This window comes from Megalops cyprinoides, chromosome 6 (genome assembly GCF_013368585.1).
Source record: "Megalops cyprinoides isolate fMegCyp1 chromosome 6, fMegCyp1.pri, whole genome shotgun sequence".
Lineage (NCBI taxonomy): Eukaryota > Metazoa > Chordata > Actinopteri > Elopiformes > Megalopidae > Megalops > Megalops cyprinoides.
This window is the reverse complement of record NC_050588.1, coordinates 40,670,001-40,697,500: the sequence shown is the minus strand read 5'-3', so window position 1 is coordinate 40,697,500 and position 27,500 is coordinate 40,670,001. Positions and strand designations below refer to the sequence as shown.

Here is a 27,500-nt window from a genome sequence, read left to right as displayed (position 1 = left end):
CGAGTTTAATACTGCAATTCACCCGTGTAAACAATGAGTTAGCCACTCCGCATAGCTCGCGGTTCTGTGAAACAGCAAACCGCACAGACCAAAGCGGAGACACTCACTCTGACAATACCATCGCTCTCGCTCAGAACGCTGCTTTTTCAGCCGACGCTTCCCGTGTTTCTGAGCTCATTTCCTTAACGCTGCGCAGCGGCCGCAGCTCTGACTGTGCAGGGAGTTACTGCGCCGTGGCTCTGCAGTGTGTTAACGGTCTGAGGTGACCTTTACCCTCTGACTCCTCTCCACAGGAAGCCTCTCAGTGAGAGCGTGAGCTTGCTGCATCCTCACGACCTCGTCGTCTTCACGGTTACGCTGGCCCCCCCGGGAGGCTGCCGGGAGGTGTGATCCCAGCAGGAGACACTGCTTCCACCAATCACAGTCTGAGAGGCAGGCCATTCACAGAGCTGTCTGCTGCTCCCTCTGGGTGTGGAGCACATCCCTCCCGGTCCATGGCAGAGTAAAGCCATCAGAGAAAGATTCTGCACCGTTACTGCTATGGCTGTTCAATCACTACCAATGATGCCATTGGGGCCCTAACAAAACTCCAATACACCAAGGCCAGCGAGACCAGCGAGGGAGGGTGGGAACGGGGTGGTGTTCTGATGAACAGGACAGCCAATCAGCCGGCCGGAACTCAGCCAATCAGCCAGCGCTGTGCGGATGTCATTCCGGAACAGAACGCCTGCTCTGTAGCACTCCTGCATTCCTTACACGCCTCCCCCAGCGATGCTAAATCCAAATCTTCAGCAGACAAATGTACAGCACTGTCATAAACAGCCAAACCACCTCATATTGACACAGTGCAGCTTCTCTCTTTGGTCCCACCCTGTGCTCTCTCTCCGATGGCCTCAGCTTGTAACCAGGGGAAACTCATTTCAACAGCAAACAGTGCTGTCTTAGGCAGGAGAGAGAAACTGTTAAAGTAACAAAAGACAATCACCAGCCTTGCAGCTCCGGAACTGCTCTGACTGACCAATCACCAGCCTTACAGCTCCGGAACTGCTCTGACTGACCAATCACCAGCCTTACAGCTCCGGAACTGCTCTGAGTGACCAATCACCAGCCTTACAGCTCCGGAACTGCTCTGACTGACCAATCACCAGCCTTACAGCTCCGGAACTGCTCTGACTGACCAATCACCAGCCTTACAGCTCCGGAACTGCTCTGACTGACCAATCACCAGCCTAACAGCTTCAGAACTGCTCTAACTGACCAATCACCAGTCTCACAGCTCCAGAACTGCTCTGGCTGACCAATCAGGAGCATTATAGCTCCGGAAATGCTCTGACTGACCGATCACCAGCTTCACAGCTCCAGAACTGCTCTGCCTGACACCAGTCACCGGGAAAAAAGCTCCTGGCATGTCTCCCGTGCCACACTCCAGCAGAGCGCTTAGAGCCTGCTTTCTGATCCAGGAGGTGCTGTGTTCTGCAAGATTTCTGTAGCCTTGACAACAGGAAAATCAGGACTCCTCCGCCTGTTGCATGCTTCTTTTCAGCCAGCCAGTACTGAGACCGTGCTCTCACCATAACCAAACCAGTCTGCCTGGCCAGCCAGTACCGAGACTGTGAGGGCTTACCTTAAAAAAGCTGCCAGCGTGGCAGGTATATTTGCAGGGGAGCAGTTCTGGGGAGGGAAGGGGTGTCCTCAGAGCTGCAGGGAACCCAGCGGGACAGCTTTCAGCAGTGCTGCACAGATCCATGAGGCCCTGTGAACACAAGTATTCCCACAATCCCCTGCAGTCTGACAGCCTACACAGCAGAGCACACTGACCCACAGAGTCCATCCCTAACGGGGCCACTTCAGACAGAGCGTTTCAGTGTCGGCGTGGGAGGACAGGACCTGCAGCTGGTGAAAGTGGTGTGTGCTGATGTTTAAAATGTGGATGGTGCAGGACAAGGCAGAGGACACTGGGCAAATGGATGATCTCCTTTCTAACGCTTAAAACAAGGTGACACCCAGCAGGGTGGCGAGGACATCGCTGTTAGCTGGGCTCGGCTGAGGGAGGAGGGAGGAAGCCACTCTCATTCGCAGGCTTCCCATACACACAGGAGATGGCAGGTATTCAGCATCAACACTGCTGACATAACACACCCCAATACAGATCAAACCAGTGACCTCTCTCTAAAGAGAAGCATCTGTCAACAAATTTGAACCATTTTTCCTTTATGCCCTTTACACACTACGGTTTTTAACCGTTTTTCATTTTGCTATGTTTTCATTTTACCATGATTCTCTGTCAAACTGCAAAATGTTGAACACCTTAAATCATGCAGTCTCTCCTAGTGATCATGACTGTTAGCACGGGAGTCGGAGGGAATCTCCACGAAAAGGCGTGGTGATGAGCTCTGCAGCAGTGCCCAAAGGCTGCATTCGGGCCCAGCAGCTGCATCAGTGCCCAGAGGCTGCATCAGTGCAGCTGCATCAGTGCCCAGAGGCTGCATCAGTGCCCAGAGGCTGCATCAGTGCCCGGCGGCTGCATTAGGGCCCGGCGGCTGCATCAGTGCAGCTGCATCAGTGCCCGGCGGCTGCATCAGTGCAGCTGCATCAGTGCCCAGCGGCTGCATCAGTGCAGCTGCATCAGTGCCCGGCGGCTGCATCAGTGCAGCTGCATCAGTGCCCGGCGGCTGCATCAGTGCAGCTGCATCAGTGCCCGGCGGCTGCATTAGGGCCCGGCGGCTGCATCAGTGCAGCTGCATCAGTGCCCGGCGGCTGCATTAGGGCCCGGCGGCTGCATCAGTGCAGCTGCATCAGTGCCCGGCGGCTGCATCAGTGCAGCTGCATCAGTGCCCGGCGGGCAGCACTGTGTGCCCCTGAGGAGGACACACCGAGGCCAACTCTCCCAGGCCTGTAACACTGTCAGCTGCTCCATGGGGCCACAGCACTGAGGCAGATTCTCTCCCCTCTCACCCCTCCCCCACCATGGCCCCAGGGCATGCTGGGAAGCCAGGGGATTACTGAAAATTATGTAAGGTCTTTAAGGCAGACATTTCTCTTCCCAGGGCAACACTGCTTTTCTGTGTAATCCCCCCAAACTGAAACATACACACACACACACACACACGCGCACACACACACACACACACACACACACACACACACACACAGGTCTGCCCTGCCACACCCCGCAATGAACAGCAGTGCCCTGAACATTTCCTTAAAAGTTGCTCCTGCAGACGGGACACCTGCGGCTTCAGTGGGGGGGGGGCGTGAGGGGGGGCGTGGGGGGGAGCGTGGGGGGGGAGCGTGAGGGGGGGCGTTTGGCCCCTCGCCTCAGCTGTCAGCTCTGCCCCTTATGCACTTTCACGCTCGGGGGGGGGGGGGGGGTGCCTGCAAATGCTATTTGCAGGCACTAGGATTCCAAAAAAAGCTGCCTCTTCACCGCTCTGCGTTTCGACCCCGGCATGTTCCTGCCTCCCGTCCCAGAGAGAGAACAAGGGCTCAGGGGTTACAGCACCGTGATGCGATCTGCTTCTATCTTTTCTATTTAGTTTGCATGTGTGATCTGCTTTAGGTCACTGCACACAGAGATCTGCCCCTGAGCTTGACCTGGCCCATCCAGAACGTTCCCCAGGTCAGAACCAGGCGCCTGCTGTCACTGTGTGGTGCTGCTGGGAGCAGAAAGTGCTGAGATTCCCGCCTTCACCTGTCAATCACCCGTCTCTCCACCCACCCCTCCATCAAGCTGCCCATTGGAATCAGACCGGCACAAAACAGCAAGACACAGTAACATGCATATCAGAGCAGAAACAAGAAGCACCGAGACTCACAACAGCCACACCGTGCCTGATGAACCCGATGCACTGCAGCTAAACGTAAAGCCCTGCTGATATCACTAACGCGCACCTGTCAGCAGAGCCCTCTTCCTGCTTCCATTAGACTCTCTCTGCACCGGATGGGAACAAACATCTGATTATTCAGGTATTAAACCATGAAATCAGTAATTGATTTTCAGCATCAGTATTCAAGTGCATGTTCATTCCCATTAATATTGATTACAGAGAGCCTGGGAATCGCTGCATAAATTAACTGATAATTAACAGATATTATTAATTTTCTGAGGGCTGAGAGTGAGAGCAAATGCACATCTCTGCAGATTTATGATACACACAGAGCCGCGTGTGGCGTTTGGGTTAAAGAAAGAGGGGTTCGTGTTGTATTTTTGTTTAATTTTTGCGGTTTTATTTTCGCATATCCGCTTTGTCTGCCATCCCCCTCTCTCTGTCCGCCTCCCCCTTCTGGCACTTGCGGGTTCTGTTTGTCCTGTGTGAGCTGCCGTACTTGGGCCAGGCCTGTGAGGACCGGATTGGGAAGTGCTTCACTTCCTGCAGCAGCATGGCGGTGCAATTCCAGCAGTCTCACACTGTGGGATAACGGTCCGTCCTAAAGGCCAGGCCGTTTAAGAGCCTGTCCATGTGACAAACGAGCCGTTCAGAGAGCACCGCGTCTCACCTGTCAGGATAAAAACAGTGGAAACTGCCCGCTTCAGGGCCTGCTGCACGCAGCGGTGGATCTGCTCTCACACAGGCGGCTTCCTGCAGACAGGAGGAGGGTGGCCCAGCTTAGCTTCAGATGCTGGAGGACACACACCTCTCATTACCGCCTTTAACCACACACACATAACATACTCACTCACACAACATACGTACACACACATGCACACGCTCACACACGCTCACACACGCTGACACACGCTGACACACGCTGACACACACTCTCACACACACGCTCACACACTCGTGCTCACACACTCGTGCTCACACACACTCGCACTCAGCTGCAGGGCTGTGTGTATGAGCAGCAGTGCATTCTGGGAGGCGGGGCTGTGATGAGCCTGGCTGTAATTGGCTCACTCATCACCCTGTGTGAGACAGGCCATATAAACAGGTGGAATAACGATACACATCAAAGGGTGCGACAGACTCCGCCCCCAGGAGTGAGTGAGCTGTCTGCTACTGACATTAATACACCCTGCTGTTTGCATATATATTACACTGGAAGATGAATGTGCTGCTATGTCATTACATCAATGACAAAAGCTTGGCCCTGAAACAACGGGCGGCGGCATGGGCGGGGGGGGTGTTCATGTGAGAAATGGAAGGCGCAGAGAGGAGAAGGAGCTCTGTCTTCAGAGCCACATTTTCCCACCCCAGGTTCATCCTTTACACCCCAACATTCTGCAGGTCCACACAAACACCCCAAAATGAGACCCAGGAGAGCACAGCTCCCCCAGCACTCCCCCCTGAGGCCTGCTAGGACAGGGGCCCGCTGCACAGCCACACTCTGCTAATAATGCACCACGGAGGGAAAAATATCCACATATTATGCACTGAATTTAAGTGAAAACACAATTTTTATTTATTGCAATATTCAGCGAGGGAGACAGAGAATCGTTCAGAAAGAAACACAGAGACACAGACATGCAAAAAACAGACAGGTTACAGGAAGAGAGGGATGGGACTGACAGAGAGAGAGAAAGAGAGAGGCATAAAGAGAGAGAGAGAGAGGGAAAGAGAGAGAGACAGAGAGAAACAAACAGAGAAAGAGAGACCAGGGTTTTAGGACATCTGGTATCTCTCATTCCAGAATAATCCCCAAATCATGTTAATCGCACAATCAATATGGTAATGAAATAATAACAGAAATAATAATCTGACAGGCTGAAAGGAGGGGAGGTTAGGCTGTGTCCTCAGTTGCCCAGTGCAATTCCAGAAGAGCTTTTCCCTCAGCGGGATCGTGCGTCACGAGACCCCAGGATTACGCCTCTGACACGCTTCAGTTCAGAAGGCCTAACGGTCATCATTATCACCCATTACCACACACTTCCTGACCTTCTATGGCATTTTTCATCTCGGATTCACTGGGGCTGTGAAATCCTCTCCTGCTGCACTAACATCCTCACAGCGCCAGGGCGGGCAGGTCAGCTGTTAGCCTGGGACAGTTAGCTGTTTACAGCCGACACGCCCCGACGTAGCCGTTAGCCACAGCCGCATGTATGCTTTTCAGAACGTTTCTCTTCAGAACGTTTCTCTTCAGAAAGCTTCCTGAGACAACAGCAGAGCTGGTTCAATTACAGAGGAGCTAATGAGAGTCACAGTCACAGACACAGTCACAGTGAGTCACAGTCACATCCTCACAGCGCCAGTCATAGTCACAGACACAGTCACAAACACAGTCACAGTCACAGTCCTTCATTTCCTCTCCCCCTCCTGTGTCCCTCTTTCATTCCTGTTGCTTTACTTTCTCTTCTCATCCCTTCTCTCTGCCCCCCCATCCTCCCCCCTCTCTCCCCTCCTCTGCCTCTCCCTCTCTCTGTGCTCCACCTGTACTTCATGGTAACAGCTGATTACACTGATACGGAAGCTGAAGTGAATTTGATTCTGTGATCGGATCAGATGTAAATGCAGTGAAAGACAGAGCTTTATCACCGTAATTCGCAGCACGCTGCTGAAAGTGCTTTTCTTCAGAGCCATCCTCTCCACAGCCCTGCTTTGTCATTAGATTTATACTGGCAGTCGCTTTGCCAGTAAAACTGGAGCGTGAATGTTCCCGCGGGCTGACCGGCCCCCGACAGGCAGGAACATCTGTGCTCTCCGCTAAACCACTGCTGGACTGGCCAGCGCACAAGTGTCCCGAATGCAGGATCGTTGTAAACTGTTTGGGCAGCATCGCCGGTGGGGGGGTGATTGGATCGACCTATCAAAGCCTTTTTGGGGGGCAGGGGGGAACGACCCTGTAATCCGCTACTGAAAAAAATCACCTTGCTGACATGGACCGCTGCTGTAATCATGTGCTGTGTCACTGCATGACAGTACAGCTGATTCTCACTTCAGAGAGAATCCAGATTCCAGCAGATCTGATTGTCTCAGCGTCTGTTTCCCCCAGACGGAGAGAGCAGACCTGCACATTCTGTGACATTACCATATACGCAGACACACAGGGCATTGGCTGAGCTAATACTAACTGCTCTTCCTGCTCTGTCATTTTTGCAAGTGGATCGAATGGATCAGTCAGCGAGAAGCAGGAACTGGATTAATCACCATGGTGCTCCTGGCTCCCCGCAGGCTACAGAGAGACAGGCCTGACAGACAGGAGTCTGGGAGCCGAACAGGAGCAGCACGCAGCAGCCCTGAAGCTGCTCCCCCCCCCCCCGCTGCGCCAACATCTCTCCTCCTCTCCACCTCTCTAATCAGGGAGCATTTTACAACGCATCTTTCAAAAAAGAATTAATGACATGCAAACCAGTTGTTTGGTGGATGGAACGGTTGCCTTGCCAACGAGGAGCGTGGAGCCTGCACAAAGGGATCATGCGCAGTGACTGTGCCTTTCAGATCGCGCCCGTCACCGTGCTGATCAGACCCGCTCCGCGCCCGCGGAGTTCCCCTCCGGACCGCAGGGGTGTGGCCTGGGCCTCCAGCATCTGCAGCTCGTACGCTGTGCTCTGTCAGCACACACTGACCCCAGAGCAGTCAGGCCTTCCCTGGGAGAGGAGCCGCTCCCGCACACACTGACCCCAGAGCAGTCAGGCCTTCCCTGGGAGAGGAGCCGCTCCCGCACACACTAACCCCAGAGCAGTCAGGCCTTCCCTGGGAGAGGAGCCACTCCTGAACAAACTCACCCCAACCACAGTGTAGAGACCAACAGCACTTAATCAAACAGCATTATTCAAACACAAACACACACACAGCCATACATACATATACATGCACACACACAGCAATACACAGAGACCAGCCACAAAGACATCACATACAACAGACAGCAGGAAATTACACCACTAAACAGTACAAACTGTAAAATACATTCTTTTTTTCAACAATGCATGGAGTAGCCCCCCCCCCCCAACACAAACACTCACAAACACACACAAACACACACAAACACACACAAACACTCACAAACACTCACAAACACTCACAAACACACACAAACACACACACACACAAACACTCACAAACACTCACAAACACACACAAGCACTCACAAACACACACACACAAACACACACAAACACACACAAGCACTCACAAACACAAACACACACAAACACACACTCATATGTTTAGTGGCTTTGTGTTTCTAGCCTTCTAACAGAAGAGATGCACATTACTGACCACAGACCCACAGTCACAGTGCATCTTGGGAAACGCAGTCTGGTGGGGGTTAATCCCACCTGCCTTATTCCACAACAGCACAATCAGAACAACCTGCTACACCATCATCCAACACCAATCAGAACAACCTGCTACAGCATCATCCAACACCAATCAGAACAACCTGCTACACCATCATCCAACACCAATCAGAACAACCTGCTACACCATCATCCAACACCAATCAGAACAACCTGCTACACCATCATCCAACACCTATCACCCCCCCGTATCCGCCCCCCCGTATCCGCCCCCCCCGTATCCGCCCCCCCCCGTATCCGCCCCCCCCGTATCCGCCCCCCCCGTATCCGCCCCCCCCGTATCCGCCCCCCCCCGTATCCGCCCCCCCGTATCCACCCTCCTCGGGGAGCTCCCATCCCACAGATCAGTAAAGCAAAAGCAGTGTCACAGCTGGAGGAGATGAGGCCGTTTAAACATTTATACGGCTCTGCGCCTCCTCTTTGCATCTCCTCTTTGCGTCTCCTCCTACGGAGGCCCCTCCCCCTCCCTCCTGATCCGTATCACTCGCCTGCACCCCCCCCAGCCCCAGGCTTCCCCCGAGCCGCAGTGGGGGATTCTGAGAAAACGTGGCTGTAGTGAGCATCTGGTATCCCCTGTCTCCCGGCAGCGCCGGCATCACCTGGACCCCCAGGAGCCCCGGATCCTCTTCCACTTTGACTCATCAATGATGTAAGAGGCGTGAATTAAACATGAGGCCACGACATCGGGGGGGCATATCCCTGTTTGATTACAGAGCCGACACGCGTGAACATGCAGGCGCCCAAACGCGCAGCCTGCAAGCTGTCAGAGACGGCCGCCCAAGCCAATAGGCAGGGGAGACGGTGTCCTTCCCACAATGCCCCTGACCGAGGGGTGCGAGTACCTCACAGAGGCAGAGACGCCCGCCTGATCACTCATTCCAAATCAAACCTCCTCCTCTCCTAACCCTCAGACACAGAACTCACAGCACTGATTCAATTAAGGTCAAACGCAAAGTTCATTCTGCCTGTGGCAAACGAAGTCTAATGCTATAGCATACGTATGCCTCATCAGTCAGTTTGGGGAAAAATCCACATCCACCCTCATATCATCCAGGATGGACATCTCTTGCAAAAATCAGAAACTTCAGAAAGTGATGTTTACAGCACCTGGGACGAGAACTCTGATCCAAACATCCCGGCAACCCTTCCATGTTGTGTTTTCCCGTGATGCTGAAATGACTTAAAGGAACAATGAATGAAGTACACACTGAAAAACACAACTCACTGTGATACCCTGAGTCTGAACTGACACCACCACAACGTGAATCTCACTGAGCAGGTGGGGGGAACCACCCCAACAACCCATGCACCCCAACACCTGGCACCCCCCCCCTCCCCCAAATTCAGTCACCAACACCTTTCCATGACCCCCGATATTTCACAGCCGTCCCAGCCTGTATTCCTCATGGGCCTCTGACCGAGACTGGGCCTCTGACCGAGACCGGGATCTGTATGCAGCACACGTCCCTAACGGGCACCAGGCCTTCTCTCTTAAAACACTGTTTTTCACATGATCCTTCACTTCACTACCTGACCTCCAGCATCAGAATTCAAACACTGGTTAATTAACAAAAATTAATAAGTGTGTAGTGATGTTTGCTCTCATCTATATTCATGAAGCTGAGTGTAAGCCCTGCACACAGAGGCCCAGCTGACGGAAGCTGTTCACGGCTCAGTCTGAGGGAGTGAGTGAATGCAGAGCTCTCTGAGTCATTATTTACACAGAAGGAGCTGCAGCTTCACACAGTGCTCAAGGGGGAAAAAGAGCATTCCATCACTCAAATATTCAATCTTATAAGCCATATGGTATCTGAATATTAACCTAATGGAAATGCACGATTGTGTCCAAGCAAGCTCTTTCCCTAGGTTTTCTCTCTCGCCTCTCTGGGGGAGTCGTGATGAAGCAGCTAGCACTGCTCCGAGCTCAGTGTTTGAAACAGCTCACTCACTGAACTCCATGCCGCAGAAGCAGGGAGAAACAGCCCCTGCTCAGCTGTCTCTGTGGGGGAAACGGCTTCTGCAGAGCACCCAGCAGACTGAACATGAAGACTCAGGGGTCGGTGTCAGTGGACAGAATGCGTTCTGTACCAGGCCTGAGAGCTTACTGCTGAGGATGATGGGAAAGATGGTGAATGATGAAGATGATGAGGAGGAGAGAGAAAGCTGTATAGATGGGCGGAAATGGTGTGTGAGACGAAGGTGCTGAATCAGATGTAAAATTATGGGAAGATTATGGAGGATAACATGAGGATGGCCGTGGGTAAGAAGAGTGGCTGTCACTGCCAGCTCTGCACAGAAGCAGCAGCAGTCCTCTGGACCAGGCTCCCGCTCTGTCAATACAACCCATCAGTCTGGACCTACACAGCAGTGTGTGTGTGTGTGTGTGTGAGTGTGTGTGTGTCGGGGGGGTAGAGAGGAGCTCTGGGACCCACCACACTATGGAGCTGACATACACACACATGCACGCATACACACACATACATACACGCACACACACGCGCGCACGCACACACCTGATCACAGTCAGTTGCAGTCTGTGCCCTGGGGGCTCTGAGACTCAGCTGCCCTGACAGCCATTTTCCACAAACTCACTGCCTCACTGCTCACACAGACCTCAGAGAGCGTCACTCCCACCCAACTGCCAAACCCCAAATCCCGACCCCTGAACCCTGAACCCTGACTCTGCCCTCAAGGACATCAAACAAATAACCAACAGCATCTCCAAGACATGATAGCTTTGACCATCCGAGGACAAGGGTGAATGCTTCATGATGGAGCTCTGGGCTCAGGGCAGACAGTGAGTGTGACTGAGGACGAGAATCACCTGTGAATGGGCACAGAATGTTTCTGCTGCATCTACAATCACAGCGTCACACCTGTCTGGCCCGGCGGACTGCGTGTGCCCGTCAGTGTGGGCCTGTGCGTCTCTCTGAAGCCTGACTCACTGTCTCTTCGTTGTGCAGTTTTAGCGCATGCTGTGCTCGCATGCACGCACTGCGTAAGGGCTGACGCGTGTTGTGTACATCACCGTGTCCTGTATGTAGCGTTTACGCCTTATCAAATACATCTTTCACCATCTTTGCAAGTTGCTCTGGAAACAAGCGTCCGCTAAATGACAACATGTAAACGTTCATCAATCAATGTCAAATCATCTTTCTTTAATATTCTGCCGCAGCTGCGCAGCTGCTCGCCGGGAACGAGCAGGGAATCGCTTTTCCACGCTGCTCGGCGGTGAAGCGGTGGAAACACCGGCCCCAGAGGGGATGCTGTGCGGGAGCGATGGAGCTCGATCTACCGACGGACCTGCACTGCTGTCCGCCCCATGTGGAAGACAGTCACCGTGTCGCGTTTAATCAATCCAATTAATAAAATGAACATTAGTCATTTCAAAAGCAAAAAAAGACTACTGATATTCCTAAATATGAAAATAAAAGCCGCACGGAGTATTGCTCAGTAAGCAGAGAGAATGAACAAAACTCAAACGTGAAAAGGTAAAAGTAGCGGAGCGCACCTGGTTTGACGGTCTTCAGACGGATGGGCTCTCGGAAGTGGCGGATGACAGCCAGGGTGTCGCGGTTGGTCAGGCCGCTCACAGGGGTGCCGTTCACCTCCAGAAGCACGTCCCCGGGGCTGGGCACCCTTCCGAGCTGACAAACCACCGCCTCGGACTTCACCTGGCCCAGGTAGGGGAACTCTCCGAGCTCGGCTCCCCCGCGTACCTCCACCACAGAGCTCAGTTCCTCGCCATCCCCCCATGACACGGCGCACTCCTGTACTTTGCTGGACCAGTGCTTCTTCTTCTTCAGCGTTTTAGACATGATCAGTCCTTCACGATGGCTTTTTCACGTCTCCACTGGATGTTCTACTATATATAAAGGCGTATTCACGCAAAAACAAATTGAGTAATTGCACAGTGATGCGTACTCTGAAACAAAGCAAATTTCACAGTCGTACTTAATTCCATTCCCTTTATAGTGGTTCTACATTCCTTAAACGGTCTATTTATGGGTAAAAGCACGGAAAGCATTAAAAACTCATGTCAGATGTCAGGGATCGTAAATTCGAGACCGCTGATTACGTCAGCCGTGCACACTAGCCCCAGCCGGTCGGTCGGCTTCAGCGTAAATAGAGCCGCCAGCGTCAGTGGCTAAACGGACGCATTCAGGTTTATCGTGTAAAATAGAACGCGTTTGTTCGTAGGCGAAGGTTGCCCTGTAATCACAAATAGTTCTAAGTCACGCTGTTGTTCTTTCACGCATATTATACATTCAACTCATCAGTGTTATGTGGCACGAACTAAGCAGCAATACTCAAAATAGCTAGCCAGCAAATGTCGAAGCAAAAAGGCGCATTCAATATATTTTCGCCGTCATTTACGATAGAATATCGCGGCTTTACATGACATTACTACATAGCAAATAATTAAATAAACCGTAGGTATTAGGCATGAGTTTTTCTGGGGGAAAACACGTCAAAAAACATCCCAATCCACTCACCACAGCATCGCTCGCGCTTTGGGTTTCCAGCTACACCAGACTGCCAGGTTTCGCTTCATTTCTGACAGCCCATGCAAACCTACAGCACCATAAATATTTCACCAATATAATCCGTATGCACCTGCTAACGGCTACAGATGAAGAAAGCAGTTGCTGTCAATTTAATGCAGCGCGCAATATTCCACCGAATACACTTTCGGATCCCCGGTCGGATGGCTTCTTTTTTCCAGCTAAAACTGCTTTTCCACAACCTGTGTACCACGCACCTGTTCTCTGTATTGAGGGAAACACAGATGCATTCCCGGGAAGCGGCCGTAACACACCTGGCGCCGGCGGAGTGCCAGTTCATCCGGATGGCAGACAGGCTGTGCGCTCCGCTCCGGAACCGTCACAATCCCAGCGCGGAATGCGTGCGTCAGTGTCCGCGTCTGGGGCCGCACAGACGCGCAACACAGCAAAAAATCCCACAACTTTTTAATAATTGTCATATTCTAAGTTGCAATGAGGGAAACGCAAGCGCTGTTGATTGCTTACATGCGGAACCAATCGGAGGAGGGAATTTACCAAAAAACATTGAACTTCAGCCAATGGTTAAAATAGTGGGGCGGGTCTCTCCCCGAGGGCTTTTCCCGGAAACGCCAAATATGGCGAGCGAACGCTACGCTGCCCGTGCGTTCGCCACATTCCTTCCGACACACAGACACAGGTAGCGATGCGTTAACCTGCAACCGGTGAGGTGAGATGGCCGGCATTCCACAGTTAAAACCTGTTTGAATGGAATGTTGTGAATTTTATCAGTATGTGTTGTCAGATTTTTAAAATATTGTTGGCCAGAGAGAAACATTTTAAATAACGTTTGTGTTATTAATTAAAAAATACTAATTGACCATTTCACACGTCCCAAGTACCATAGAAATATTCGGTTCCTACAGAAAACACTAAAATGCTGCATGGAGGTCGGCTAATTTTTCCAGATCTAGACCCTCTCTATCCAGTGACCCAGTCTAAACCCCATTCACTTCTGGCGTGATGGAATGTAATCACGGAGACCTTACAATCACGCAGAATCGTAGAGACTCGTACTTCACATATACGTGCTCTCAAAAATCATTCATCCGCTCATTCACTGACATCCCATAAAAGTCAGTTATTATTTCAAAGCCCACAATTTAGTTGGATCAGCGTTAAGTGAAAATGATTCTCATTATACTTTGTAAACTTGATTTGCATACTAAAATGCACATGGGAGACCAGACTCAGATTTGTGAGGCGTTTAAAATTGAATTTACCATATGGTGGCAGGTACGTGTTGTTTTACGTCTCAAAGCTGCCCTCTTGCGATCAATTTCGGTAAATTAAATCCCTTCAAGAAGGTGCTACAGATGTTGAAACGTGTCTGTCTGACATCTCCAGGTCTGTAAGGGTTAATCATTCACCGTTGGAATGTGTCGCAATTACAATATATGGACATATAAAATCTATATGGCACGTTTACATATCAAAAAATAGGCCTATACATCCCTTATGTTTTCGATTTCATGTTGTAGGCTACCGTTTGTAAGGGGTAAAAGCATGTAGGAAAAGTACATTCTGGTTATCACGGAGCACGATATTCCATTAAGGCTCAGTCAGATGATTACTTTAAGAATCGCTTGAGGTTAAGAGTGAATGAAACAGAACAATTTAATTTCCGCCGCACAGACGCTGTAAAAGTAATTGATTAATTCCACGCTCTGATACAGCAGACGACCATAAAATATTGAAATACATTTTTAAAGACTGTCCTCAAGCGTGCAGATGATTTTTCAGTGGGGATGAATAAGGTCCCGTGACTCCCGGTTTATTGGATTCTGCTCCGGTAAGGTCAGGTGAGGGTGTAGTAACGGCTCGGCGCGTCTCAGCGGAAACCGGAGCGTGTCTGTCTGCAGCCCTCCGACACCCGAGGATCCGCCTCACCGAGAGGAAGATCAGATCCACCCGCAGACCGGTAAGTCCCAATCGGACAGTTTTAAAGAAAAATGACATACCCAGGAATTCTATCATTACTTAAATGGCTTATAAATCATTATGGATTGTTAAAGACGCGTGTCTGACCAGTGCAGCGCGGTGAACTTCAGAGAGATAGAGCCCCCATGTACTCAGATCAGATTAGAAATCATGAATCATAATACACGTCTGTGTAAACAGCAGGTCCATACAGGCCTCCGCATCCCGTACGCTTCCGTATTCTTCCTGCTAGTATAAACCTGCTCTCTGGAGGATCTGAGTGGCGTAAACACACAGACCTGCTCTCTCTCCCTCTCTCCCTCTCTCTCTCTCTCTCTCACACACACACACAACCGTCGTACGCAGCCAGCCGGCGCTGGGTCCTTTCACGCACTGTTGGCAGATGGAGCCATCACGACGGGCACGTTAACGAGCTGGCGCTGTAACCCCCCCCCCCCCCCCCGCTAATAACACGAGCCCACGCCGGGAGATGCTACTTTAGGAGCGAGTATGAATAATTCGGTTCCCGGTGCCACCACACCCACGTAGCGCCACCTGCAGTTCAGAACTCCTTATTTACAGGAATGCATGCCTACGTAAAGTCTCCAGGACAAGAAAAGAATCGGGTCACGTGGTCACATACAAACAGTGCATGTGTTTGTATTTATTGTTTTATGGACGGCTACATATTTTTACATGCTTTACAGAATGTACAGGTACAACATTTAAAAATGACACAACAAAGAAATGCAACATTTTTAAACAATACAGCAAAACAAGCAGCATTTTAATATTTCCAAAGCATAAACGCTGAACTTTGGTATAAATGGTAAAACAATATTGGCAGAGCAACACAAAGGGTCAGATGCACCGAGTGGCGTCACAGAAACTGGCATGAATGTGGTCTGCACAGCGCAGGCCGGCAGCAGGGCTGAAACGAGCTCCACACAAACGCTTCTCTTTAATCCAGCACTGACGCACAGGCCCCTGCCCACAGCAGCCACCTGCAAAAACCACGGCTTCCGTTTCAAAAACCCGCTGTGCCAAAACGCTAAAGAGCACAAGGCCAGCCCCCCAGGCGTCCACTGGGGGACAAGGCGCAAGGCTGGGATCACGGCGTTTGGTGGACGGAAACCGGACTTGCTGCGACAGTGCCGGGAGGCGGAGAGGGATAAGGCCGAGAGGGTGCGATTATCACGTGCAAATTCACAGACAGCTGAGCGTTTTGTTAACTCACGTACCATTCTCCTGCACACACCTGAGCACAAGCTGCTCAAAGTACCTCCAACAAAACCCACGGAGTGGCGCTCGGATACAGGGATTCACAAGAGAGAGAGCGTTTTCACAGCCCAAAGGCACAGTCATTCAACGGGACACAGCAAGAGCCAGGATCACACCTGCACTGTCCGGAACAGTCTTACTGAAGCAGCTTACAGTGAGAGTCTTACTGAAGCAGCTTACAGTGAGAGTCTTACTGAAGCAGCTTACAGTGAGAGTCTTACTGAAGCAGCTTACAGTGAGAGCGGTCTTACTGAAGCAGCTTACAGTGAGAGTCTTACTGAAGCAGCTTACAGTGAGAGTCTTACTGAAGCAGCTTACAGTGAGAGCGGTCTTACTGAAGCAGCTTACAGTGAGAGTCTTACTGAAGCAGCTTACAGTGAGAGTCTTACTGAAGCAGCTTACAGTGAGAGAAAACCCACTTTGCAGCTACAGAAAACCCACTTTGCAGCTACACATTTGGAGTTTGAGATTTTACAAGTTCTTACTGAAAAAATTGTCTAAGGAAACCTGCCAGTAGTAAGAAGAGTAATTTCCTCATGCTTGTCCAAGTAAAAAGTGCACAATGGAAAGAGTAAATGAGGAGAAGCGTGAGTTCAACCTCAAAGTTTGTTTTTGCCATAAAAATAGTTTAAAATAAACCAAGTATAAGATGTAAATTTTTGTAGTCTGAGCGCTGCATGAGGACCACAGCCTGGTGCAGACTCAGGGCCGTGTCCCACTTTGGGGTGCACAGGGGCGCAGCTCCTCCCCGATTTCGCGGCGTTTATAGGCATGCAGGTAAGTATGCACATGATTCCTAAATAATCGCTATACGTGTCCATACATACAGAGTACATTAGCTACTCCCCCCAAAATCCTTCGCTCAGTTATTGAATTTTCAAAACTTTTCCATTAAGTTTTTGGATTCCTGTAAAGAACTGAAGTTATTTTACATAGTAAAAAACACAAAGCAAACTGAATAAAAGACTGACATGTGAGGAGTGACGGACAGACAGAAGGATGGACAGACGCAGGACAGGCTGAGCGCGAGCAGAGAGAGGCAAACGGAAAGGCGATTAGTGGAGAATATTCAGTAAACAAAAGAAATATAATTCCTGGGACTGTTTTCACCACACACTCACACACACTCTCTCACACACACACGCACGCACACACACACTCTCTCACACACACTCACACACGCAGCTCTTTTAAGACTATTCATCATCAATGGTCAGCACAGCCATGATTGTCGTATGTGCAATATGAGATTTCTTTAGCCTGACAGCAATATACGTGTGTGAGTATATAAACACATATGTACACAAGACTAAAAAATGAGCTTTAGTGTATTTGGAGGCAAAGTGAAAGAATGAAGTTTTACACAGACGTGCACACCGCAGTGAGATTGGCATTAGGGCGTGGCTGGATGGGGGAGAGAACTGTCCGATGGGCAACGAGCGAGAAATTAAGAATGGAATGCTTGGTGGCTGGAAGGACGGACACACCACCCCCCCACACACACACACACACGTGCGTGCACACATACACGCATGCAAGCAGGCATGCACACACGCGCACACGCACACGCGCACACGCACAGCATCAGCAGCAAACGGCAGGCCTTTACGGTTTCTCTGGGGTTTTTCGGCGGGTTGGGGGTGCTCGGAGGCCCACAGGGGGAGTCCCCTCCCAGTACCTGTAGCAGAAGGTCAGAGTTGCTGTCCCAGTCGGCCCTCTCAGAGCAGGGGAACAGACCGCACCCCGAAACGTCTCCCGCCCGCTTTCAGAGCAGAGAGGTGTCCCCTGCTCGGAGGACCTGCCCGACACAGCTCTTCAAAAGATACATTCATAGCCACGCCCCCCGAGTCCACGGCCGCACCCCACCCACGGGCGCTGCGGAGACCGGGGCGCCGGCTGGTTTTTGGGGTCCAGTTGTTTTCTCTCCCTAGCACAACAAAGTGTTTTCTCTTTAAAGGAACGAAAGCCGAAGTGGACAGGACCCTGCAGGAATGTAAACACAGAACAGGCTTGTATTTGGCAGATGGTGAGGTGTCTCTCTGTGTGGAGGTAGTGGGTATTCCAGGAGACACACACACAGAGGGGCACAGTCTGGGGGCAGGCTGTGGAGGTGGGGAGGGGCTCTATGTAGGGGCGCCCTGCTTCTGGGAGGAGTTAGTCCTGTAGGAGGCGCTGCTGTGCTCCTGTGTGCTGGGGCCAGCAGGGGCGTTGCCTTCTGGATTGCCCGCCTCTTCCCCTCTGACCCTGCCCCCCATTCGGGGCGCCTCGTGAACAGTCACTGCCAGCTGCGCCAGGCCTGCGCGGCGCCCCAGTGACGAGGGGTCCTCTCTGTCCCCCCAAAACGGCTGGGGAGGTGCATCTGGGGAGAGAGCCACAGACATTCAGCACAGAGTCAGAGTCACAGCACAGCACAGCACAGCACAGCGTAGCTCAACCACACAGCACAGCACAGCACAGCACAGCACAGCACAGCACAGCACAGCACAGCACAGCACAGCACAGCACAGCACAGCTGCTCTCTGCCCCCTCACCTACACAGGTCACACAGTCTGAACTGTGTCTGTCAGCTGCGTTCAGTCCCGTAGTTACAGTGCAGTGTGACTTGTGTTTGGTGGGGGTTAGCGTTAGGGGATGGGGTGGGGGGTTAGGGTTAGGATTAGGGGTTATGGATTAGGTTTAGGGTAGAGGTTAGGGTTAGGGGTTATGGATTAGGTTTAGGGTAGAGGTTAGGGGTTAGGGGTTATGGATTAGGTTTAGGGTAGAGATTAGGGGTTAGGGGTTATGGATTAGGTTTAGGGTAGAGGTTAGGGGTTAGGGGTTATGGATTAGGTTTAGGGTAGAGGTTAGGGGTTATGGATTAGGTTTAGGGTAGAGGTTAGGGGTTAGGGGTTATGGATTAGGTTTAGGGTAGAGGTTATGGTTAGGGGTTAGGGGTTATGGATTAGGTTTAGGGTAGAGGTTAGGGGTTAGGGGTTATGGATTAGGTTTAGGGTAGAGGTTATGGTTAGGGGTTAGGGGTTATGGATTAGGTTTAGGGTAGAGGTTAGGGGTTAGGGGTTATGGATTAGGTTTAGGGTAGAGGTTAGGGGTTATGGATTAGGTTTAGGGTAGAGGTTAGGGTTAGGGGTTAGGGGTTAGGGTGTACTCACCGCTGCCGCAGCGCGTTGGTGGGCCATGGGAGTCCTGGCTGCTGATCAGACTCTCTAACACTGGGTCCTCTCGCTGGGCGTGGCCGGGGTACGGCTCCTTGGGCAGGTGCCCCACAATGCCTGGCAGGCTCTTGTCCAGCAGGTCGTCCTCGGCCAGGTAGGCGTAGGGGCAGTACTCGCGGGTGCGGGAGTAGATGTTGGCATTGTCATAGCAATCTGAGCAGATGACCAGAGGGGCGGGGCCACCTGTGTGACAGACACAGTGAGCTCCATACCCACACCTGCCCGGCAACACCCAAAAACTCCCCACTGCCACCCCAAAACCGCCCGCCAGCACCCCAGCAGCCCACCCCCCCTGCCCCGCTGTTACTGGCGGAGACTGTGAGCTGGCAGGATCAGGAATACTACTGAAGAGACGGAATAAACAGCGAACTGAGAGAAACGTCCCATTTTCAGCTAATAAGAGGAGAAGCTCTGTAAATGAGAGCGCCAGCCTGCCACAGGGCTCAGGCACACACAGACAGATGTAAACCGGGATGTCAAACGTGCCAACAGCTACTTTAATCCACTTATTTCAGCATGAAAGCATGAGGTTTATGTGCCTCCATTCTAAGGAGCTGTGGGTTACAGAAGCTTTTGGAAGGGCAACACTCTCTCACCTGGGGGTGCTCCTGCCATGCCCTCACGCGGGTCGCCGGGGTGGAAGCTGCTCCGCCCGGCGAACAGTGACCCCACACGGGTGTGCAGAACCCCAGTCCCCTCTGTGTCCCCCTCCCCTCCGCCCCCGTCCCCGTAGCACACACCTGCAAAACACAGTGGCAGCAAAGAGTTAGCGTTAGCCTAGCCCTTCCCCCACAGATACAGCCCAGATCAGCCCTGAGACCCCCCCCCCCACCAGCCCTCCGCAGCCCGGGCCGCCGGCTCACCGTCCGTGCCCTTGTGGGCGTAGCCGTTGGGGAGCGGAGGCATGAGCTGCTGATGGCTGCCGGCCTCTGAGCTGCTGTAGCCCTCCTGCGGCTCGGACAGCGTGCCCTGCGAGGACAGGTAGCTGGGGATGTCCGCCGGCAGGTTCATCTCATCTGCGAGACAACAGAACAGATCAGTGCATTAAAACCCTGTCTATGGCTCTGAGAAATCACTGCTCAGCACTGCCACCTGCTGGTCAAAACAAGCAACATGTCCCAACTGGAAACATTAGTAAGGCTAATGATTCCAGTTCGGAAACTGACTGTTCAGATGATACAAACACACAAGCACTGCTTATCCAATAAGCAGTGACATTCAGCAGACCGGCCCCTCCCCAAGCCTCTTGCCGCTACTGGCCGACCTGTGTGAGTGACGCTGTAGTCCTCGCTCCGCCTCCTCATGTGGTAGATGACAATGACCCAGACGAGCGAGGTGCCGACCACGCAGCAGACCACCACTATGATGACGATGCCCACGGTGGTCCAGCCGTCGTCCTCGTAGGCGCCGGGGGCGTCACAGTTGGGCGGGGGCGCCAGGTTGAGGTAGATGTGCCCCCGCTCCGTGCCCAGCGTGTTGGACATGATGCAGGTGTACTTCCCCGCGTCAGCCGGCCCTGCGTCCACGATGATCAGCAGCTGGTTGGCGGCGGCGAAGAAGTGGCGCTCCGTCAGCACCAGTGGCCCATCGTCCTTGGTCCAGTTTAGGCGGGGTGCCGGGCTGCCCCCCGCTATGCACTGCAGCACCGCCGTCTCCCCCCGCGCCACCGTCCGGTCCTCCAGGGGCCGCACAAATGAGGGAGTTTCTGCGGGGAGAACAGCCACAGTGTGACTCTCTCACTAACAGCATCGTACATCATCAATCTAAACCACATACAGCCACAGCGTTACTCTCTCACTAACAGCATCGTACGTCATCAATCTAAACCACATACAGCCACAGCGTTACTCTCTCACTAACAGCATCGTACGTCATCAATCTAAACCACATACAGCCACAGCGTTACTCTCTCACTAACAGCATCGTACGTCATCAATCTAAACCACATACAGCCACAGCGTTACTCTCTCACTAACAGCATCGTACGTCATCAATCTAAACCACATACAGCCACAGCGTTACTCTCTGACTAACAGCATCGTACGTCATCAATCTAAACCACATACAGCCACAGCGTTACTCTCTGACTAACAGCATCGTACGTCATCAATCTAAACCACATACAGCCACAGCGTTACTCTCTGACTAACAGCATCGTACGTCATCAATCTAAACCACATACAGCCACAGCGTTACTCTCTGACTAACAGCATCGTACGTCATCAATCTAAACCACATACAGCCACAGCGTTACTCTCTGACTAACAGCATCGTACGTCATCAATCTAAACCACATACAGCCACAGCGTTACTCTCTGACTAACAGCATCGTACGTCATCAATCTAAACCACATACAGCCACAGCGTTACTCTCTGACTAACAGCATCGTACGTCATCAATCTAAACCACATACAGCCACAGCGTTACTCTCTGACTAACAGCATCGTACGTCATCAATCTAAACCACATACAGCCACAGCGTTACTCTCTGACTAACAGCATCGTACGTCATCAATCTAAACCACATACAGCCACAGCGTTACTCTCTGACTAACAGCATCGTACGTCATCAATCTAAACCACATACAGCCACAGCGTTACTCTCTGACTAACAGCATCGTACGTCATCAATCTAAACCACATACAGCCACAGCGTTACTCTCTGACTAACAGCATCGTACGTCATCAATCTAAACCACATACAGCCACAGCGTTACTCTCTGACTAACAGCATCGTACGTCATCAATCTAAACCACATACAGCCACAGCGTTACTCTCTGACTAACAGCATCGTACGTCATCAATCTAAACCACATACAGCCACAGCGTTACTCTCTGACTAACAGCATCGTACGTCATCAATCTAAACCACATACAGCCACAGCGTTACTCTCTGACTAACAGCATCGTACGTCATCAATCTAAACCACATACAGCCACAGCGTTACTCTCTGACTAACAGCATCGTACGTCATCAATCTAAACCACATACAGCCACAGCGTTACTCTCTGACTAACAGCATCGTACGTCATCAATCTAAACCACATACAGCCACAGCGTTACTCTCTGACTAACAGCATCGTACGTCATCAATCTAAACCACATACAGCCACAGCGTTACTCTCTGACTAACAGCATCGTACGTCATCAATCTAAACCACATACAGCCACAGCGTTACTCTCTGACTAACAGCATCGTACGTCATCAATCTAAACCACATACAGCCACAGCGTTACTCTCTGACTAACAGCATCGTACGTCATCAATCTAAACCACATACAGCCACAGCGTTACTCTCTGACTAACAGCATCGTACGTCATCAATCTAAACCACATACAGCCACAGCGTTACTCTCTGACTAACAGCATCGTACGTCATCAATCTAAACCACATACAGCCACAGCGTTACTCTCTGACTAACAGCATCGTACGTCATCAATCTAAACCACATACAGCCACAGCGTTACTCTCTGACTAACAGCATCGTACGTCATCAATCTAAACCACATACAGCCACAGCGTTACTCTCTGACTAACAGCATCGTACGTCATCAATCTAAACCACATACAGCCACAGCGTTACTCTCTGACTAACAGCATCGTACGTCATCAATCTAAACCACATACAGCCACAGCGTTACTCTCTGACTAACAGCATCGTACGTCATCAATCTAAACCACATACAGCCACAGCGTTACTCTCTGACTAACAGCATCGTACGTCATCAATCTAAACCACATACAGCCACAGCGTTACTCTCTGACTAACAGCATCGTACGTCATCAATCTAAACCACATACAGCCACAGCGTTACTCTCTGACTAACAGCATCGTACGTCATCAATCTAAACCACATACAGCCACAGCGTTACTCTCTGACTAACAGCATCGTACGTCATCAATCTAAACCACATACAGCCACAGCGTTACTCTCTGACTAACAGCATCGTACGTCATCAATCTAAACCACATACAGCCACAGCGTTACTCTCTCACTAACAGCATCGTACGTCATCAATCTAAACCACATACAGCCACAGCGTTACTCTCTGACTAACAGCATCGTACATCATCAATCTAAACCACATACAGCCACAGCGTTACTCTCTGACTAACAGCATCGTACGTCATCAATCTAAACCACACACAGCCACAGCGTTACTCTCTGACTAACAGCATCGTACATCATCAATCTAAACCACATACAGCCACAGCGTAGTGCAGGATCAGCTTCTCCTCAAACCGCCCACATACTGATGCACACAACCTTCCGTCTGGATTTATGTATTTGGCTTGAAATTTGAATACTTTTTACTTTACTTTGTTTTCCTTAAAAAAATCAAACAGGTTCATGCACTTGTGTCTCTACCAGTTACCTTGTACCTTGTCTGGCCAACTATTGAAACTTGGTTATGCGGCACTTCTAACATTTTGACTCTGTACGACTTTTTGCTTGTGTTGTGCTACTCTGCCTCACTAGTAAGTCACTTTGGTTAAAAGCATCTGCCAAATGAATAAATGTAAATGTAATGCAAATGTTTTCATAACCACGCAGCAAAATGAAATTCCCATGGACAAAAGAAACTTCCTGAGCTGGAGAGACTGAGAGCACCGTCGGTCAGATGTCCCTGCGATGGACTTTCAAGAAAGCCTTTCAGAGCATGTGCAGACTGAGCTGCTTTGCCACAGACATTAGGATGCGCACAGACTCAAGACACTACAGTCTAAGGCTACTGGCTTTTTTTAGCGTGACTACCCGGGGGCTGAAGAGACACATGTTTAAACAGGACGGACGGAACGGAGAGACGGGCTCACCCAGCACAGTGAGCGTGGCGTTGGCCGACAGGCTGCCAGCAGCGTTCTGTGCGGTGCAGCTGTACACGCCCATGTCCTCCGTCTTGACGTTGGCGATGAAGAAGATGTCGTCGTCGGGCATGACGTGCATGCGGCGCTCGCGGGCGGCGGGGAAGTCCGTGCCCCCGTCCTTCTGCCAGGCGATCTGCGGGGATGGGTGGCCCTCCGCCGCACACTCCAGCCGGGCCATGGTGCCTGTGCGGATTGTCAGGTCCATGGGCGTCTTCAGGAAGGAGGGCAGCTCTGCGGGGGGCGGGGCAGGGGTGGGGCGACATAAAGCTCTAACGCTCCGTTTCACAACAGCCTGTGACCAGCTACAACCTCTTTCGCTTTTAACTAATGAATAAACTAAATCTTAAAAATTTAATTTGATGTTTTGTTATACGTATAAAGAACATATGTGCACTACTGAGCATCTGAGTAGCTGCTGACTTCCTCTTTATCATCCAGTGTTTATTTCCAAACATAATGAGTCACAGCTGGAGAAACAATGAAATTTTACCGAAGCCTGTTGGGAGTACCGAAGGTGTGAATGTGTACAGCTACTGACAAATTGCACCGATTCAGCCAGAGAGAACAAAAATCAGAACACAAAGGCTTCGGCTCGCAGGAACACAGCTGCCTGTTATTACAGGTATAATGCCCTCCGAGTCTAACGTGCTGATTTGTCTCCGAGCAACAGGAGCAGGTGTTCAAGGGCAGGTGATTATTGAACATTCCCTTAGAATTTATTTCCTCAGGTTATCAGAGCTCTGCAGCCCCTCCCTGCTGAGAAACAGGCTATGACACGCTCTCAGATAAGCTATAGTATTTAATGCTTTAATCCAGGCCATGATTACACAAGTAATTAAAAACACGACATTTCCATAGACTGGCTGGAAACCAGCTTCCAGACAGAGAGATGCACTGGCATGAAACCAGCAGAAGCGAAACTGCGCTGACAGCGGTTTCAAACGCAAGAAAATAATCAAGGGCTCTGAGTCCTGAGTTTCAGTTCTCTGTCACTTAATGCACCAAAAGTAAGCACGCACACACACACACACGCGCACACACACACACACACACACACACACACACACACACACACACACACACACACACACATGCACACACACACCGTGTGTAATGCAATGAGAGACAGGTCCTCACCGTTGACGGTGAGTTTGACACGGTTGGAGTAGTTGGAGCCGAAGTGGTTGGTGACCACGCACTGATAGCGGCCCTCGTCAGTGAAGTTGACGCTGAGCAGGTGCAGCAGGGTGGTGTACACCAGCTCCCCCTGCTGGTAGCGGGCGAAGTTCTGCACCTCGGCGTCGTACAGCAGCTCGCCGTCTTTGCGCCAGGCGGTGCTCATGGGCGAGTCGCTGCTGCTGGAAGCTCGGCAGGTGAGCGTGATGTTGGAACCCCGCAGGGCCACTCGCGTCTCAGGGTGCTCCGTGATCCGCGGCTTCGGGAAGTCATCTGCAGGGGTCAGGGGTCAGAGGTCAGTCGGTCTCATGGTCTGACATCTCATCTCCTCTCTGCCAGCACACTACTGCACTGTAATCATCAGCAATGGTCAATGGTACAGCATAGTGATAAGGAGCATGGCTCGTAGCCAAAGGTTGCTGGTTCGATGCCCTGCTGGGGCACTCCTGCTGTACCCTTAGGCAAAGTACTCAACCTAGAATTGCTTCAGTAAGTATCCAGCTGTATCAATGGATAACATGTAAAAACTGTAACTTATGTAAGTCACTCTGGATAAGACAATAAATGGCAGTAATGTAGTGTAATGCGGTGTAATGCAGTGTAATGCTGGGTAATGCAGTGTAATGCGGTGTAATGCAGTGTAATGCTGGGTAATGCAGTGTAATGCTGGGTAATGCAGTGTAATGCGGTGTAATGCAGTGTAATGCTGGGTAATGCAGTGTAACATGGTGTAATTTTGGGCAGGGTAGTCCACCCACCGCACACGAACTCCTCGGAGGGCACGGTCAGGACACTGCGGCCCAGCAGGCTGGCGGGATGGGCGCAAACAGCGACGGCCGACCGCTGGAAGCCCCTGTCCATCAGCCACTGCCCCAGCCACTGCAGCTGACAGTCACACAGCAGGCTGCTGGTGTTCAGCAAGCTGGGAAACACGGGAGCAGACACAGTGTTCAGGTACAGCCTCATATCCATCACAGCAGTGTTCAGGTACAGCCTCATATCCATCACAGCAGTGTTCAGGTACAGCCTCATATCCATCACAGCAGTGTTCAGGTACAGCCTCATATCCAACACAGCAGTGCTCAGGTACAGCCTCATATCTAGTTCAGTGTAGTTACAGTCCTGTATCACCTCCCACTGCACACCTCAAAACACAGACACTGTAACAGTCTCTACCCCAGGTACCAGGAAACTAACACAGTTATACACAGAAGTGCAATACAATCTTTCTTCCCAGCACAGATAACAACATTATCTGAGAAACACACATGTGCCGTTGGACAGAGTAAGAGCCCAGACTTTTCAGGTGAGCACCCCCCCATACTCACAGCTCTTTGAGCTGCAGGTGGGAGAAGGCCTCAGGGTGGATGGACATGATGCCGTTCTTACTCAGGTCCCTGTTAAAGGGGAGGAAAACAGCTAAATCAGCAGGAGGGATGCTGCACACATTATAACACAACAACAAATTTCCTGTTGAAGTAGCATCATTCTACGATTTACTAATTTAATAATTAATTTGGCACTTGATCATATATGTCTTTAAAGCTAACAAAAATGAACAAAAACAAAAAATGAAGGGACCATACAGGCATAAAATCCAATATTTTAATTTTAATACATCTGAATACATACAAATTCTTTGATAAACCGACTGTAATCTTTCACTAAAACCTTAGTACGCAGTTTCTTTGATTTATTGTTGCTAAGGGGTAAGATCAGCAGAACTGTCAGGGTAATAATGACATAACCCTGAGGGTAGCACCAGCAGGACGGAACACCAGGCATAAGCAGGTTCAAGGCAAGCCTTCACCAGCCCTCTCTGGAGCAGCGCCAATAGCACAGCTATTAGCCACGTCTAGCAAGCTAGTAAACCACCTTTCCCACCCACCCCCTCCCCAACAGACACTGTCAAACAGAGTTACCACTCTGTACAGTTCTAAGAGTGAGCTACTCTAGCACTGTTAGCTAGCAGGTTGCTGAGTAGACATTGTGTTGTGCAGAGCTCAGCGGCTGACAGCAGTGTTCACTGAATGAAAGCTCTGCTCATGGGACTGACGTGACTGATGCTCTTTTGCGTAATCGGAGTGGCAGGGCCCTGGGGAGACTCACAGCAGCTCCAGCGCCTCCAGCCCTTCGAAGGCCTTCTTGGTGATGGATTTGATCCTGTTTCTCTGCAGCACCCTGCAGAAAGCACACGCGTGTCAGACACCACTGCGGCACCATCACGGTTCTGTTTGG

The 27,500-nt window shown here is 51.1% G+C and overlaps 2 protein-coding genes across 3 annotated transcripts in view; both read right to left on the bottom strand.

Moving 5' to 3' along the window:
• LOC118778783 (membrane-associated guanylate kinase, WW and PDZ domain-containing protein 3) overlaps window positions 1–13,208 on the bottom strand; it is a 78,411-nt gene extending 65,203 nt beyond the window's left edge. The window contains exons 1-3 of one of the 2 annotated variants that reach the window (XM_036530495.1): window positions 13,002–13,024; window positions 12,736–12,814; window positions 11,751–12,101 (exon numbers count right to left, since the gene is read on the bottom strand). In XM_036530495.1, the coding sequence (XP_036386388.1) occupies window positions 11,751–12,057 (307 nt within the window). In that variant the 5' untranslated portion in view covers window positions 12,058–12,101; window positions 12,736–12,814; window positions 13,002–13,024. Of the gene's footprint in view, window positions 1–11,750; window positions 12,102–12,735; window positions 12,815–13,001; window positions 13,025–13,058 lie in introns of those variants that run through there. The other variant, XM_036530496.1, reaches the window with a different exon arrangement.
• A 3,928-nt stretch (window positions 13,209–17,136) lies between these two features.
• Window positions 17,137–27,500, bottom strand: part of lrig2 (leucine-rich repeats and immunoglobulin-like domains 2) — a 17,527-nt gene continuing 7,163 nt past the window's right edge. Inside the window, exons 9-18 of the mRNA XM_036530917.1 lie at window positions 27,372–27,443; window positions 26,591–26,659; window positions 26,021–26,184; window positions 25,224–25,535; window positions 24,036–24,317; window positions 20,479–20,919; window positions 20,078–20,230; window positions 19,811–19,954; window positions 19,152–19,397; window positions 17,137–18,361 (exon numbers count right to left, since the gene is read on the bottom strand). Of these exons, the coding sequence (XP_036386810.1) occupies window positions 18,126–18,361; window positions 19,152–19,397; window positions 19,811–19,954; window positions 20,078–20,230; window positions 20,479–20,919; window positions 24,036–24,317; window positions 25,224–25,535; window positions 26,021–26,184; window positions 26,591–26,659; window positions 27,372–27,443 (2,119 nt within the window). The 3' untranslated portion in view covers window positions 17,137–18,125. The remainder of the gene's footprint in view (window positions 18,362–19,151; window positions 19,398–19,810; window positions 19,955–20,077; window positions 20,231–20,478; window positions 20,920–24,035; window positions 24,318–25,223; window positions 25,536–26,020; window positions 26,185–26,590; window positions 26,660–27,371; window positions 27,444–27,500) is intronic.